This window comes from Serpula lacrymans, assembly GCF_000218685.1.
Source record: "Serpula lacrymans var. lacrymans S7.9 unplaced genomic scaffold SERLAscaffold_14, whole genome shotgun sequence".
Lineage (NCBI taxonomy): Eukaryota > Fungi > Basidiomycota > Agaricomycetes > Boletales > Serpulaceae > Serpula > Serpula lacrymans.
Window position 1 is genome coordinate 559,659 of NW_006763303.1, and position 15,267 is coordinate 574,925.

Below are 15,267 nucleotides of genomic sequence, written 5' to 3' on the forward strand. Positions count from 1 at the left end.
TTTTTAACCACAGAGATATGAAATTCGACAAGCTCCGGCCAGCACTCAAATACTGTAGTCTGGTCCAAAGTAAGGACCTTTGGCAGGAACCCCCGCTTTGGTAGTAATAGAGAAGGCACCATGAACGGCACATTCGGCTTGAACTCAGCATTTTGTGGCTAGTCACACCAGGAAAAAGCACATAAAGGTTTCAGCTGAAACAGCTACTGTAGAGAACAAATGTTATGTTTATGATCCCTACTATTGTATCGCAACTACGTCAATTTATGTAGCACCTTGAACCTATATGACTCTGAATATCCCATTTCTTTTTGCCTGTGTTTTGGTTCAGGTGTGTCTGCAATTCATAGCGGCGTTTTAATTGGAGTGGCTGACAGTTTCACTATCTCAATGGCTCAGCATCTGTTTGGGATGGAAGAAAAATTTGAAACTAGCATTGTTCGTCATCTGAGAGCTTCACTATCAACTCTACCGATTCGCACAAAGGCTAAGTGGTGAGTTACGCTGGTTGAAGCAATAGCTAGCCTTTAATGTGATGCTCAGCCATATTCAATCGGAGCAGTTGAGTTTAAAATCAAGGTGCCAAAGAGCTCAATATTCGCGTTATTGGTACCGAAGGGAGGGTTCACGCCAAATGGCCTTACTTTGGTGCAGACCTTATTTACAAGATATCGACTTATCATATATTGAATTAGGTAAGCAAGGGAGACTACGAATACTGTCTCATGCACTGCCCAGGAGGCAATATGTCTACATTTTATCGTGCCTTATTCGTCCAACTCTCCTGCTTGCATCAGCAACTAGACATCCACCAGGCTCGTTTTTATGCACATTACTACCGGAGTTACTGTTACTTCATGAACCTAATGTGGCAGTCTGCAATCGACTTGATGCCTGATCAGCAGGGCTACTGCTAGTAGCTTACGGGCTTTTCCCCCCTCCCTATGCCACGATCCTACAGGGACTAATGTTCACTACTGGATGTCTGGGACAATCTTCCTAGATAGTTGTATGAAAGCGGAGGACATAGTTACAGTTTCCGACTGACATTAGCTGCGTTCAGAGTGTAAGCGAAGCCAGGGGAAAGTCCTCCAGAGAGGATTTTTAGACTAACGAAGCGAGTCCCCTGGCGTTCGGTAAAGATAACCGAGGAATAACTCGGGGTAGATTTCATCTAGGTTTAGAATTACAAAATGAAAATACATCGAAAATACCACTTCTACCTCGTATATAAGATCAAAACGAGATCTGGGAAATGCTAGTCTACCCCATCATGCCCACAGCTCTCACTCGAAACCGTCCGACTATCCGCCAGCAACGGCGCCAGCAGTTAGATAGGACTGTCAAAAAGGTCCTTCACCAGCTAATATTCGTGGCAAACCTGAATTTGCTGAGGCGGATATTCTTGGGAAAGCTAGTATATTGAAGTGCCGATTCAATCCCTTCATTGATGGGGACGCTCCTCCATGTGATGACCCACTAGCAGCCTTCAAACCTCGAGGTTCCTCATGTCATCCCACAGCGTCGACGACATCTCCGACAACGACAATCAGAGCCAACAGCTGTCTGGTGAAGGCCACAGCATCACTAAGACTCTTACAAGTTGCAAGACAGGATCAGTGCAGACTCTTGCGTCCCAAGGCAATCCCCCGGCTCCATCTCGCATTACTTGGTCAAATCAACGCACTGACCGCATAATGGATTGGCTCGAGAAACATCCTGTGCGACGTCAAATGCTTTTTTCTGATTCCTTATCTGTAGCTAGGGGAGAAAATCGGCCAGTTGTGAGGAACACCAAGAGCGTCAGGGTCCCAATTGTCAGAAGAATTGCTCGACATGTCTTCAAGAACGACTCAAAGGAAGAACTCCGCATTGCAGTTGACCATCACCGCAAGCAATTTGGAGAATCAGTGCAATCAAGACTCGACCAGTACATATTTATATATTATTTTTAACAGACATAATGATATTAACATGATGAATACTTCTGAAGCCTCGGGAAAAAATATAAGGAGTGTGTGCGCACATTGTCAGGTACAGGTGCTGGATTGTCTGCTGAAGAGTTGGCTTCGTCGGGTTTTAGCAACCCTATTGGTGAGCTTTGAATCAGTTGGGATTTCGGAATGGAAGCATATAAATCTCTACATTTAGAGAAAGTGCGTGGGCAGTTCAGATGGTGGGATCGTCTGCATGCAATGTGGAAGTCATCGCCAAAGTACACATCACAACCCGAGTCGTCCCTGCCTGGCCAAAATCTCGAAAGTAGTGCTATGTCGCTGCTGTTCGGTGCAAAGGCTGATCAAGATCCCATGGACAACAGCAACTGCCAGAGCAATGGTGACTGGAGCCTCATGGAATACGAGGATGGTAGTTTAGTTCAGACGTCACAACACAGCATGCATCACCCTACGCCTCAGCAGCAGTTCGCTAGTCAGCAGCAGCAATATTTGGCCCTCCCTCAGCAGCAGTTCGCTAGTCAGCAGCAACAATATTCGGTCCTCCCTCAGCAGCAGTTCGCTGGCCAGCAACAATACACTGGTCAACAGCAGCAGCAGTTTACCGGCCAGCAGCAATATGCTGGTCAGCCACAGCAGCAGTTTAACGGCCAGCAGCAATATGTTGGTCAGCCGCAGCAGCAGTTTAACGGCCAGCAGCAATATGTTGGTCAGCCGCAGCAGCAGTTTACCGGCCAGCAGCAATATGCTGGTGTTAGCACTCAGTCTTTTGGCGGGAACCATGTATATAGGAACCCACTACCCTTTCCCGCCCATCCCTCTTTTTCTAGTGCATCATTTGACAGTTTTAACTCCTCGACTCCTTCTGTACACTCAGTTTCGTCGCTCAATTGGCCTCCCACTCTTGCACCAACCCCAAGTACACCAGCCACAATTGCTTCGCAATCTGATCATTCGCTTGTGACGGGGCCATCCACTACTTCAGTTCTTACGTCGCCATCCGCCACATCTCTTCCTGGCACGAGGTCTGTTACCGCTATTCGTCGGCAAAGTCTCCAAGCGAGCGCCAGTGCAATCCGGGGCTCTCAAGATGCTTCCTTGAGTCAGACGCCTGCGCGAGGTGAAGATGACTCCCTGAGTCAGACACCTTCACGAGCATCCAAAAAAGGCAAAGGGAAATGGGCGCGTGTTGATGATGCACCAAACAACCCAGCAGATGATGTATCACAGACTCGCCCCTCCGAAGCTGATCAGATGGCAGACTTCATGCAGCCAATCATTCAGTCTGCAAAAGAGCAAGAGACTGCAGCATTGGAGGTCAAGCGGCTGAAACTAGTTCACGGAAGCGACGTCATACGGTACAAGAGTCTCAAAGTGCAATCTAAAATAGACGAAACAAAGAAAGAAGAACAGATTGAGATCACTAGGTTGCAGGTGGAGCAGGATCTGAAGATGGAGGAGATGAGGCTGAATACACACAGGATGGAGAATGACGCAAAGAACAACATGGAGATGAAGAAATTTGAGTTGTTGGCACGCCTGGGCGTATTTGGAAACCAAGGCGGAAACCAACAAGTTAACATGTTACGTGGCCTGCTAGGATCCTCTGTTCATCTTCCCTCTCCCCCTGAGTTTTCTCCCTCACAGATCCCGTCAGAGCTGCATATTGGACGCGCCAAGATTAGCCATATTAGGCTGGTGATTACTAAATTAACTCCCTCTGCTGACATGAATTATGATGATGCTGATATGCCTAGTCAGTACACATCCACCTCATCCGGCCATCATCATCATCCGTCGGCCCAAAACCCATCCATTTTTCAAAGGGACTATCACAGTGGGGATGCTATTTATGAGAACGATGTATAACTTTTTGCTTGCGTGTAGATATGTCCATGTTGTTTTAGCAATGTTTATAGTGTTATATGTATGCTTACAATGTATGAATGAATGATTATACTGCATTCTCTGATTATCTATATAAGTGGCTAGCAAAAAGAGCGGCCAAAAGGGTGTCTCTCAGGTTCTCCGTTGTGGCCAGGTCTATTTCAAGGTCCTCCTGGTCCGATTCTTCCAAGTCCCCATCAGTTGACGCTTCTAAGCTATCATTTAGTTCTCTCCGCCAGTCCCTGTCTATCGTACTTTTATTTCCCTCTATTTCTATGATCATATTGTGAAGAATGAAGCAACACCGAATCCAAAGTTTGGTGTAACTGAGTCGGTGAACTGAGCTGACTTGAATTCGGAGTTCCTTCAGTGACTGGAAGCGAATTTTCAGAAGCCCGATTGCGTGCTCAGACCGAATGCGGACACGGGATAGGTAATAATTGAAGTGCCGCTGTCGGCGTGTCAGAGCCCCATTAGGCGGCTGCTTGAAGGGTGGGACGCATGTGGCTGATAGTGGATAAGCTGAGTCAGCCCAAATCCACTCCCCAGGTCCCAAGAATGATTCTGGTTGCGTTCTCAGGCCAGTGTCGAGATATGCTGAAGCATCGTGGATACTACCTATGTGACCAACACAGTAATCAACAATTTTCAGATTATGTGGGAGAGTCACAACCTATATTACAAATAAAAATTAGAAAATGAAAAACAGTTTCTATCAAATAAAATTACCTGTGCATTAATGGAATAATTAGACTTCCTATCATAGAAAGTCTCTCCATAATGGCTAGGTTTTTGAAATAAATTGAAGGTTGTCCCATCTATGGACAAATACCCATTTCGCCAAGCAGGACAGACCTGTCTCTCGACCCAACATTTAGCGGCTTCTTTTTCAGCGGGAGTTGGTGCCTTGATGACATCATCATGGAGGGAAATGATCGCGATCATGCACCGCTTTGTGCATAACTCAACGCCTCCCACGGAAACGCCAGACCAATCGGCAATGTCAGCCACCGAAGCCCTATTGCCATAATGGCCTAATCGGGTAAGGAATATGGCCAATTGGACCTCAACTGGAATTTGCTCATTATTTGAATTGTTGTGGTAAATAGGGTGGTGGCGTACTCGGGCAAGTATTGCGTCAAAAGTGGAGGGATATACCCTCAATTGATGTCGGAAACGGGTCTGATTGTGGTTTCTGGACCATGCCAGTAAATTAAATTGGGGCTCACGTGGTGCAGGCGGGTGCACTGTGAAAACGCGTGTTTTCTGAATTTGCTGACATAAGTGACGGTATTTAGTAATCACCAGCCTAATATGGCTAATCTTGGCGCGTCCAATATGCAGCTCTGACGGGATCTGTGAGGGAGAAAACTCAGGGGGAGAGGGAAGATGAACAGAGGATCCTAGCAGGCCACGTAACATGTTAACTTGTTGGTTTCCGCCTTGGTTTCCAAATACGCCCAGGCGTGCCAACAACTCAAATTTCTTCATCTCCATGTTGTTCTTTGCGTCATTCTCCATCCTGTGTGTATTCAGCCTCATCTCCTCCATCTTCAGATCCTGCTCCACCTGCAACCTAGTGATCTCAATCTGTTCTTCTTTCTTTGTTTCGTCTATTTTAGATTGCACTTTGAGACTCTTGTACCGTATGACGTCGCTTCCGTGAACTAGTTTCAGCCGCTTGACCTCCAATGCTGCAGTCTCTTGCTCTTTTGCAGACTGAATGATTGGCTGCATGAAGTCTGCCATCTGATCAGCTTCGGAGGGGCGAGTCTGTGATACATCATCTGCTGGGTTGTTTGGTGCATCATCAACACGCGCCCATTTCCCTTTGCCTTTTTTGGATGCTCGTGAAGGTGTCTGACTCAGGGAGTCATCTTCACCTCGCGCAGGCGTCTGACTCAAGGAAGCATCTTGAGAGCCCCGGATTGCACTGGCGCTCGCTTGGAGACTTTGCCGACGAATAGCGGTAACAGACCTCGTGCCAGGAAGAGATGTGGCGGATGGCGACGTAAGAACTGAAGTAGTGGATGGCCCCGTCACAAGCGAATGATCAGATTGCGAAGCAATTGTGGCTGGTGTACTTGGGGTTGGTGCAAGAGTGGGAGGCCAATTGAGCGACGAAACTGAGTGTACAGAAGGAGTCGAGGAGTTAAAACTGTCAAATGATGCACTAGAAAAAGAGGGATGGGCGGGAAAGGGTAGTGGGTTCCTATATACATGGTTCCCGCCAAAAGACTGAGTGCTAACACCAGCATATTGCTGCTGGCCGGTAAACTGCTGCTGCGGCTGACCAACATATTGCTGCTGGCCGTTAAACTGCTGCTGCGGCTGACCAACATATTGCTGCTGGCCGTTAAACTGCTGCTGTGGCTGACCAGCATATTGCTGCTGGCCGGTAAACTGCTGCTGCTGTTGACCAGTGTATTGTTGCTGGCCAGCGAACTGCTGCTGAGGGAGGACCGAATATTGTTGCTGCTGACTAGCGAACTGCTGCTGAGGGAGGGCCAAATATTGCTGCTGCTGACTAGCGAACTGCTGCTGAGGCGTAGGGTGATGCATGCTGTGTTGTGACGTCTGAACTAAACTACCATCCTCGTATTCCATGAGGCTCCAGTCACCATTGCTCTGGCAGTTGCTGTTGTCCATGGGATCTTGATCAGCCTTTGCACCGAACAGCAGCGACATAGCACTACTTTCGAGATTTTGGCCAGGCAGGGACGACTCGGGTTGTGATGTGTACTTTGGCGATGACTTCCACATTGCATGCAGACGATCCCACCATCTGAACTGCCCACGCACTTTCTCTAAATGTAGAGATTTATATGCTTCCATTCCGAAATCCCAACTGATTCAAAGCTCACCAATAGGGTTGCTAAAACCCGACGAAGCCAACTCTTCAGCAGACAATCCAGCACCTGTACCTGACAATGTGCGCACACACTCCTTATATTTTTTCCCGAGGCTTCAGAAGTATTCATCATGTTAATATCATTATGTCTGTTAAAAATAATATATAAATATGTACTGGTCGAGTCTTGATTGCACTGATTCTCCAAATTGCTTGCGGTGATGGTCAACTGCAATGCGGAGTTCTTCCTTTGAGTCGTTCTTGAAGACATGTCGAGCAATTCTTCTGACAATTGGGACCCTGACGCTCTTGGTGTTCCTCACAACTGGCCGATTTTCTCCCCTAGCTACAGATAAGGAATCAGAAAAAAGCATTTGACGTCGCACAGGATGTTTCTCGAGCCAATCCATTATGCGGTCAGTGCGTTGATTTGACCAAGTAATGCGAGATGGAGCCGGGGGATTGCCTTGGGACGCAAGAGTCTGCACTGATCCTGTCTTGCAACTTGTAAGAGTCTTAGTGATGCTGTGGCCTTCACCAGACAGCTGTTGGCTCTGATTGTCGTTGTCGGAGATGTCGTCGACGCTGTGGGATGACATGAGGAACCTCGAGGTTTGAAGGCTGCTAGTGGGTCATCACATGGAGGAGCGTCCCCATCAATGAAGGGATTGAATCGGCACTTCAATATACTAGCTTTCCCAAGAATATCCGCCTCAGCAAATTCAGGTTTGCCACGAATATTTTTTGGGTTTCTATCCACAAAAATACCGTAGGGTTTGAGGTAAGGCCATTCGGGTAGCGATGACGTGCCTGTACAGCAGCTACGCGAAAACAGTCTGTAGCTAAGCGTAGCTACGCGAGGACGCTCTGAACAGAGCTATTATACTTTACTTCAGAATCAGGCATTACGTGTTAATTTGATCTTGGTAACTGGAAACCCAACAGGGCTCGCGGTGAACTAGATCTTCGGTGACCGAGGAACAAAATCGTCCAAGTGTACTCGATTTACCTTAAGGTTTTCGTAAACATTATTGGTTCACTGGTCTTTCTTGGTGCCATTAAGTCCGTTTACTCAAAGTAATACTTTAAATATTACACTTCCTCTTACCATGATGCAACTACAAAAGCCCCAGCACCTACACTCCCGAACATCATTTCGTCTGATCCTGCCGTCGCCTGCCCGCTCTCAAACAGCGTTTTCGTAGCACCTTGGCTCTTTAGCCCAACATCGCTCCACTTCACGCTGGCACTCTTATAGTTGGTATTCAAGCCCACGACAAGCGTCTCTCCATTCACAGACCACGTCGAAACATCGACGCCGCCTATGAGGTAGTTTGTTTTCACCGCAATGGGAGAGTATAGGAAAGGCACGAGGGATGGGAGGGCCAGAGCGAGCGATGAGGCGGAGGTTTTGATGTCAGCTGGTGTGGGGTCGTCCCAGGAAACTATTCCCAAAGCGCCATGGTTAACACCAATTAGCGACTCAATGACGAATTCTTGGCCTGTAGGTGCGCGAAGCCAGTATCTAAATCTGGAGTGTTAGCTGATTGTGACAGGAGTGTAACATGTTAAATCATAAGGGCTAGTACTGACTCGCTGCCTCCAAATCCTTGTGGGACCGTCCACAGTGCCTTGGTCCTCTCCCAGCCTTGGGCGACGAGCCGGTTGAGGTGGGTGTCCACACGATCACTAATATCGAAGAACGATGAAGAGCAGTCCTCGCCTACGCCTGTAGTGGCATTTCCACCATAGCATTCACCAACACAGTTATCACATCCACAGTCGCCATAATCAGGCGTACACACAGTTTGCCATTCGTTGGACCAAGTAACATTGTTACTGATGGAATAGGCGTCTTGCATAACAATGTCCGTGCCGGCGGTATAATATTGCCATTCATAATCCTGGTAGATGAAAAGCGAGGATCAAAAATTTAAGGTCTCAGGTGTGGCGCTCCGATCAAGGAACCTAACGACATACCTGGCAGTTGAGCACCAAACTAACGGGATGGTATCCATCAAGACTATAGATAAGATCGTACGCATTCGATGTAGCGTTGAGGGGATCAGATGTGCCGTCAGGCTCGTCCGCTGTGTACCACAGAAGTAAGTTGGGCCGGTTTTTGATTGAGTTGACTTGTTCGGTGACTGAAGTGAGGTTCATGTAGGTGAATCTCATATCATACATGAGGTACATCCCAACTTCCTGCATCCGATCGAGGACCTCTTCAAAGGCTGTCATGTTGTCAAACGTCGGTACAGGGTGTATCTAATTGGACAACAACAGAATTTAGTCAGCGAGACTCCTTCGATCCGTGCTTGAAGAGGTTCAATACATACAACGGTGAAACTGAATAAAAACGGTCAACTCGAGACCATACGAAGCGAAAGCAAAGAAGTACTCACCCTTGCTCCTTCAGCTCGTTGACGATGGACAAGTTGGTTGACAAATATCCATCAAAGGTGGTATAGAATCCCATCGGAAACACAGGTGCATACTCACCACCCAAGCCTGTGGCAGGCTTTGCTAGGAGTGCACCTGTTCTGAGATCCATCTTGGTGACAGAGCTATTAGTAGGGTTGGGAATATACGACAGAGATGCCGTTGTGCTGAACGACTGGCTCTTTGCGTCAGAGGTACCGGAGTATGTCGCCGAGCAGGTCAGATTGTACGGTGTCATCTGGGGCGTGAGGCCTTCCAGGCTGAACGGTAGCTCAAAAGCAGTCGTATTAAGGGGAACATCACCCCGTGCAAGCGTTTTCCCGTCGAGTGAGACTGTAACATCAATACTACCTGCCTGAGAAAGACCTCTTGAAGGAAGAGAGATGGGAGCAGCGCCTGTGATCTCATAGTTCACGACAAGCGCGTCGATGAGGATGGCGGCGGGTGAGTGTACGTCTTCAGCGAGATAAGGCTTGATCGCAGGACCACAGCGTAAAGCGAGAAGTGGGGAGTGTGAATACGTGGGTATAGGAAAGTTACCACCGGGGGGCACGATAGACTGGTTAGCCATATAATTCTTGTTGCACCATGTCTGTGCTGAAACGCCTCCAAAGAGGTGAGTGCCGAGTAAAGCAGCGAGAGTGAGCAAGACCATCGTCAATGGCGGTCACAACTGCGAGGACGACGTCGAGGACAGCACCAATAGTGCTTGCTGAACGAGCCTGCGAAAATGCCTATGATATATATGTTTTGTGGGTGAACCATGTGGTAAAAGCGGGACTCGGACTCGGACGCGTGATGACATTTGGGTTCTTGTTCTCAGCGAAACTCTTCGAGAACCGATTAGCTGGACTTGGCAGGAGTTAGTTCGTCGTCGTGGCTGTCATACGCGACTTGCCGTTGCTGCCTTGACGTGAACTTGGACGACAACGACGAATATGAGATTTCCAAGTCGTCATATGCCTTGCTGACGCTCGTTGACATCGGCGTCCACAGTGGTCCTGGAAAAGGACACGGCTCAAGTTATCCGAGTCCACAGCCCGGCATAGAACCTTTATTCCATAGATGTCTCATGCCAGTACCTAGAAGCCCTACCAAACTGGAACAACGGATCTCCGTCGAAAATGAAGCTCGTATCACAAGACCAACACACGCATGTGTCTAGTACACAATGAATGAAAATCATCCAGGGAGACATTGTGATCATGATGTGATCATAGCTATTAAAATAGATTCATCCAAGCGTCAGATTGATATACGCCGAAAGATGCCGACCTGACTCGCCTGTCAAGGTCCTCAGCACAAACCAGGTGCGATAAAGCCCTATAATGTCTGTCCAGTATTGGGATTTTGATTCAATGATATATGGCAAAATAATTTGTAGATAATTTGTAGCAATATCCATACATCATTAATTACTGGTTACAAAGAGGTTGGACTGGGTAGGTTACTACAATATGTCTGTTATGCTAATACAATATACAAATCAATGGCTCTGTTCCAATGAAGTTAATGTCTTAAGTCTACTATGGAAGCAGGTCTGAAGGGAAAAGTAACAAATGCTGGATCATATAATTTAAGAAGTGCATAAGGACATCCATTTTAATGTTATAATAAATAGAAAGTAAAAAGTACAACATCCTGTGATATCCAATAAACTAGTCAACATGAGCAATAAGTGGATAGGGATACATAGAAGAGATTAGAGCTGAAATATAATCTACAAATGTGCCGCAGCATGCCTGCAAGTGAATTTTGGGGCAGGACGGTTGTGGTCAATATCATCATCAAAAAGATTGTTGTTGTCTGCAATATTGTATAACAAATCTAAGTGAAACTAACCCACTGCCTAAGAGGCTATAGAAACAACTTTATTATTTACCTAAGTGAAACTACAATAGATGTTAGTTTAAGGTGATCTCTAATAAATGTAATGTAACATACCTCAGCCACTGCCTAAGAGGCTATAGAAACAACTGAGGTATTCTTATACTAAACCCCCTACTACTTATAGTCGGAGGTGCTACCCGCTACAGTATAATAGCTCCTAGGAGTACAATTGTGCTTCTAGGAGAACAATGGTGACTCCATGAAGCAGCCATTATGCTCCATGGAGAACAATGGCTGCTTTAGCAGAGACCAGGTTTATCCGGTTTTGTCATTGTACCCGTTATCCTCCAATTGAACTAAAGCAGAATCATTATTATTCAACACCTTCACATTGCGCTGGCCTATACCAGACATCCACATGACAATGAACTGACCTTCAAGAGGAATTTGGCTGTCCCATTCAGGCCAGTTGCCTTGTGGGAATGTAGAGTGTGTGGACACATACAAAATCCAAAATACATCCAAGTGCCAGCTCCAGATGGGAGGGCTTTGTTTCAAACCATATTAAATCAACCATAATTGAATAGGTGGTATCAATTTTACCCAGGAAGATTGTTCAGTGAAGTCAAAGAAAGGAGAGAGGGGCAAAAACAATATAGCAATATCAGGAGGTAGTGGCTGTTTAGTAAAATCAGGTACAGGGGAATCCAAGTTAGCTCTGAACTAGAAACAAAAAATTGATTGTAAAATAGTACTAACCACAAACAGTGATGGACACTCACCATAATGTCACTTTTGACCAACATACCCTGGCTTTGAAAATTGCTGGCAGAATGATGGTAATTCTCAGAGAGAGGGATCTAGAATAATAATAAATATTAACAAATAAAGTATGTAGAAACAATCTAATCACCAATCTTGAAACTTCAGAGTACCCAGCGTCTATTAAAATGTGCATTTCATGGGGTGCAGGTTCGGTGGAGAGAACTCCAGAGCTTTTCTGAATCATGGGCAAAGCAAATACAGCATATTCTTTGGGAAGTTGTACTGATACATATACTGGCTAGAGAATGCTGACAATAACCAAGAGAGTGGGAAATCAGAAAGGTAATCAATCTCACAATGTTTTGAGCTGCAAGTGCAGGAGGCAAATCTCTTACAATAGATGTCTTCAGCTTTACAGAAGGGCAGCCAAGCTGATTACTGTGCTTTAGAGAGTGAGAAGGATTGGTGTAAATGACTGAGGTTGCCAACAACATTGTGACAACAAGAGAAGGGACTTGGAAAGAAGAAAGCTTGCATGACACAGCTTTGGGAGTTTGAGCAATGCTGTCTCCAGTGTCCCATGCTTCCTGTTGTTGAGTCCTGCACTTCCAAAATCCACCTGGATGATTGGTGTTTGCTCAACGGCCCATATGGCGAAGCAAGATCATGCATGGGACAATGTATCCTACATGAGGCATATGAAATAAATGAGTTTGCATTCAAGGTTACACACAACTCAATTTCCTACCATTCATGCCCAAAGCTGCAGTATCATGGTTGAAGGAGCCCTCTTCCACTGGTGCATTTTTCCTATCATGGATACATGTCAATTCAAACCAAGAAATTTGACCCTCAACAGTTTACAAGCATTTGCAAGGCACAAAACGTGTTTGCTGTTTAGTATGCCCTCATACCTCAGGTGTGAAGTCGATGAAAGAGAGTCACATACCTCAACATGAACGGTCACAGAAACATAAGGACAGTCTTTGAACCTACCTTGATTGTTAAAACTGTGATGGAGACCTGATATCTACCAGCAATATCTTCAATTTGGTCCACAGAGTTCCAGATTTTTTTAACAAATTCCTTCAGTTTAATACCCTTGGATCACAGTTAGCTGACACATCTCCTGGTTGTGATGGCTCTACAAAACTAGGTGGTACAAATTGTGACACGGTTGAGCATGAAGAATTCACATCAGTTCAGTCACCAAAAGATACTCCAATGTTTGCATTGGATGATTGTGACTCAGGTCATACACCTGTTACACATTTGGCTGACCTCTGGCCACGTGAACATGGTGATCGTGTATTTGAAAATAGGGAGACCAATATGGACCTATTTGAAGAGACCTTAGAAGCCACACAAAATTGGGATGATTAAGATGAGCCTCTTACTGCATAGGGTATAACCAACAAAGAACTTGAAGACTTCAATATAGGGGAGTGTATCTATGAGGACAAATCAGATGGTATGTGTATTTTACAAGAGTTGAGATGCAGAATTTACTAGTCACGTAGACAAATATTTCCCCATTCCTACATCTCGTCACAATCAGCATAAAGCTTCATCCAAGTCTCCGTCTTATCCCTGGCCATCCATGCAGGTATGTATTTTCACTCTATCTTGCTGGTTTGCTACTACTAAAATAATCACAGATGTACCTCACCAACCTATTGTTCAGCTCTCCCTGGTTGTGATTTTCCAAATTGCAGAAGTCTGCAGTTTTGTAATGGGCAGTAGAGATGGGGGCGAGGAAAGTTCCATCACTTGAAGCTCTCAGGAAATGCTAGAAGGATGTTTTTGAAATTATTGGCAATCCCACACAGAAGGTGGTGTCATCTTCTGGCACGGTGTCGATGATGAGAACTGTTGTTAGAAAACCACACACAAAAACAAACTAACACACAATCCTCCCAGATTCCACAGAACTTGTTTATGGGCTTTGCCTCCTAGAACAGTGGGTGCTCTGGTTGTTCGTGGGGTGGTATGTATAAGGGTCCTTCAAAGTAAAACCCAGAGATGTATGGGTGTGGGTTTTGAGGAGGAGGGATAGTTGGACTATAGAAAGATAGGGGCTTTGTGGCGAGTATAGACGAGCACTACCTTGCTAATCGTAGCACAAGGTAGGTTTGAGAATAACAATATGACGAGGTTCCCAGTGATAGCAGGCTCCTGACGCACAAACTGTAGTGCTCAGAAGGACTCTAATTGAAAGGGATGACAATGACTTCAAAAATGGGAAGTGACGATGGCAGCAGTTGACAGTGGTAGCAGTGGGAAGTGTTGTGACCACACTGGATCACAAGTAGCAGAGTAGTGAACTTAAGAGTAGAGAAGAAGTCTGGATTTGAGTTCTTGTTCTTTTTACAAGGTAAAATACAGGGGTTTATATAGTAAAAGAAAAGTAGGCTATGCACAGTATAGCTGTGCAAAAAGAATGAGAAAGAATATGAAGGAAGGAATATACACTGACTAATCCTGCGTAGGTAGTACAGGATAAGATTGTCAAAAAAAGGAAAAGAAAGGGATAGAACAATAAATGCTGTGAGTAATGTCACAGGTTTGTACAGCCATTAAGTAAAGTCCAATAGCAAAAAGAGAGCAGGAAAATCATGATGTCATGGGAAGATGCAGTAAAAAAAAGGGCAAGGCAAAACACTATCAGTATCAACACAGTTCCTTTATTGTCAGTCAGGCATTCTAAAAAAATATGTGTCCATAAAAATGATTCAAAAATCAAAAATAATCGCACTGTAAATGAATGTTCTGCTGAAAAAAAAGAAACTGGAGCCACCAGTGCACCACCTAGTCCAAATCCGACGGTTCCATGGCCTTACCAATAGACTGGTTGTACTGGACCACCTGGTCAAACAAGGGAGGGAGGGGAGTAGTTCCAATTTGAAACAAGTGAGTCCCAGGCAGTGTGTGGTAGCTGTAGCTGTAGCGAAGACGATGGACAAAAGCTTTTTGTACCCAAGTGAATGGGATGGCGATGTACATGGGCAATGCAAGGGGATGAACCTTCTCCAGCTCAAAAACTACCCACCCACGCTCCAACCAGGCAAGACGAGCGACCAATGTTTTAATGGTATATGATGGAAGATCAATATCATGAAGATGGACCTTTTGCCCAATTTTGACCAGCCACTGGGGCTTTGCTGATATCAGCAGCGGCACGTGGTGGTCAATGGATCGGTGACAGAAAGAGCTGAACCAGAATAGGGATCCAGAAGCGACCGTTGGGTGAGAATAAAAAAGAGAGCAAGGGTCCCATGGTGGGGCTGAGTAAAGAAAAAAAGTAAGGGAGAACAGACAAAAGCAAGTGCGCAATGTGTAGCCAGTGGCGACACGAAAATTTGCTTAAATGCCAAAACACGGAAAGTACCGAATGGAAAAGCAAAGGTGAACACGACTGGATTGCCTAATAGAGGTGGTGCTGATCAGCCACAAATTCAAAAAGGCAATATTAATTACTATTCCACGTGGCACTGTGCCTGTGTGGCGCAAAGGTGAGTATTTTTGAATATTTGCTTC

The 15,267-nt window shown here is 45.7% G+C and overlaps 3 protein-coding genes across 3 annotated transcripts; 2 read left to right on the forward strand and 1 right to left on the reverse strand.

Annotated features, from left to right (window-relative positions):
• Window positions 1-210: 210 nt before the first annotated feature.
• SERLADRAFT_477708 (uncharacterized protein) lies at window positions 211-695 on the forward strand (the record flags this gene model as incomplete). The annotated part of the gene is made up of 3 exons (XM_007322966.1): window positions 211-331; window positions 400-494; window positions 544-695. Coding segments are annotated over 3 exons (291 nt in total), but the record flags the coding sequence as incomplete, so codon positions are not given.
• Window positions 696-1,508: 813 nt separating this feature from the next.
• Window positions 1,509-3,824, forward strand: SERLADRAFT_442417 (uncharacterized protein; the record flags this gene model as incomplete). Its single annotated transcript, XM_007322967.1, has 3 exons — window positions 1,509-1,930; window positions 1,994-2,094; window positions 2,152-3,824. The coding sequence occupies 3 exons, from the start codon at window positions 1,509-1,511 to the stop codon at window positions 3,822-3,824; spliced, it is 2,196 nt and encodes a 731-aa protein (XP_007323029.1).
• Window positions 3,825-7,724: 3,900 nt separating this feature from the next.
• Window positions 7,725-9,936, reverse strand: SERLADRAFT_358182 (uncharacterized protein; the record flags this gene model as incomplete). Its single annotated transcript, XM_007322968.1, has 5 exons — window positions 7,725-8,218; window positions 8,287-8,597; window positions 8,674-8,961; window positions 9,033-9,042; window positions 9,099-9,936. 5 exons carry the CDS (start codon window positions 9,788-9,790, stop codon window positions 7,798-7,800), a joined length of 1,722 nt encoding a protein of 573 aa, XP_007323030.1.
• Between the last annotated feature and the right edge of the window lie 5,331 nt (window positions 9,937-15,267).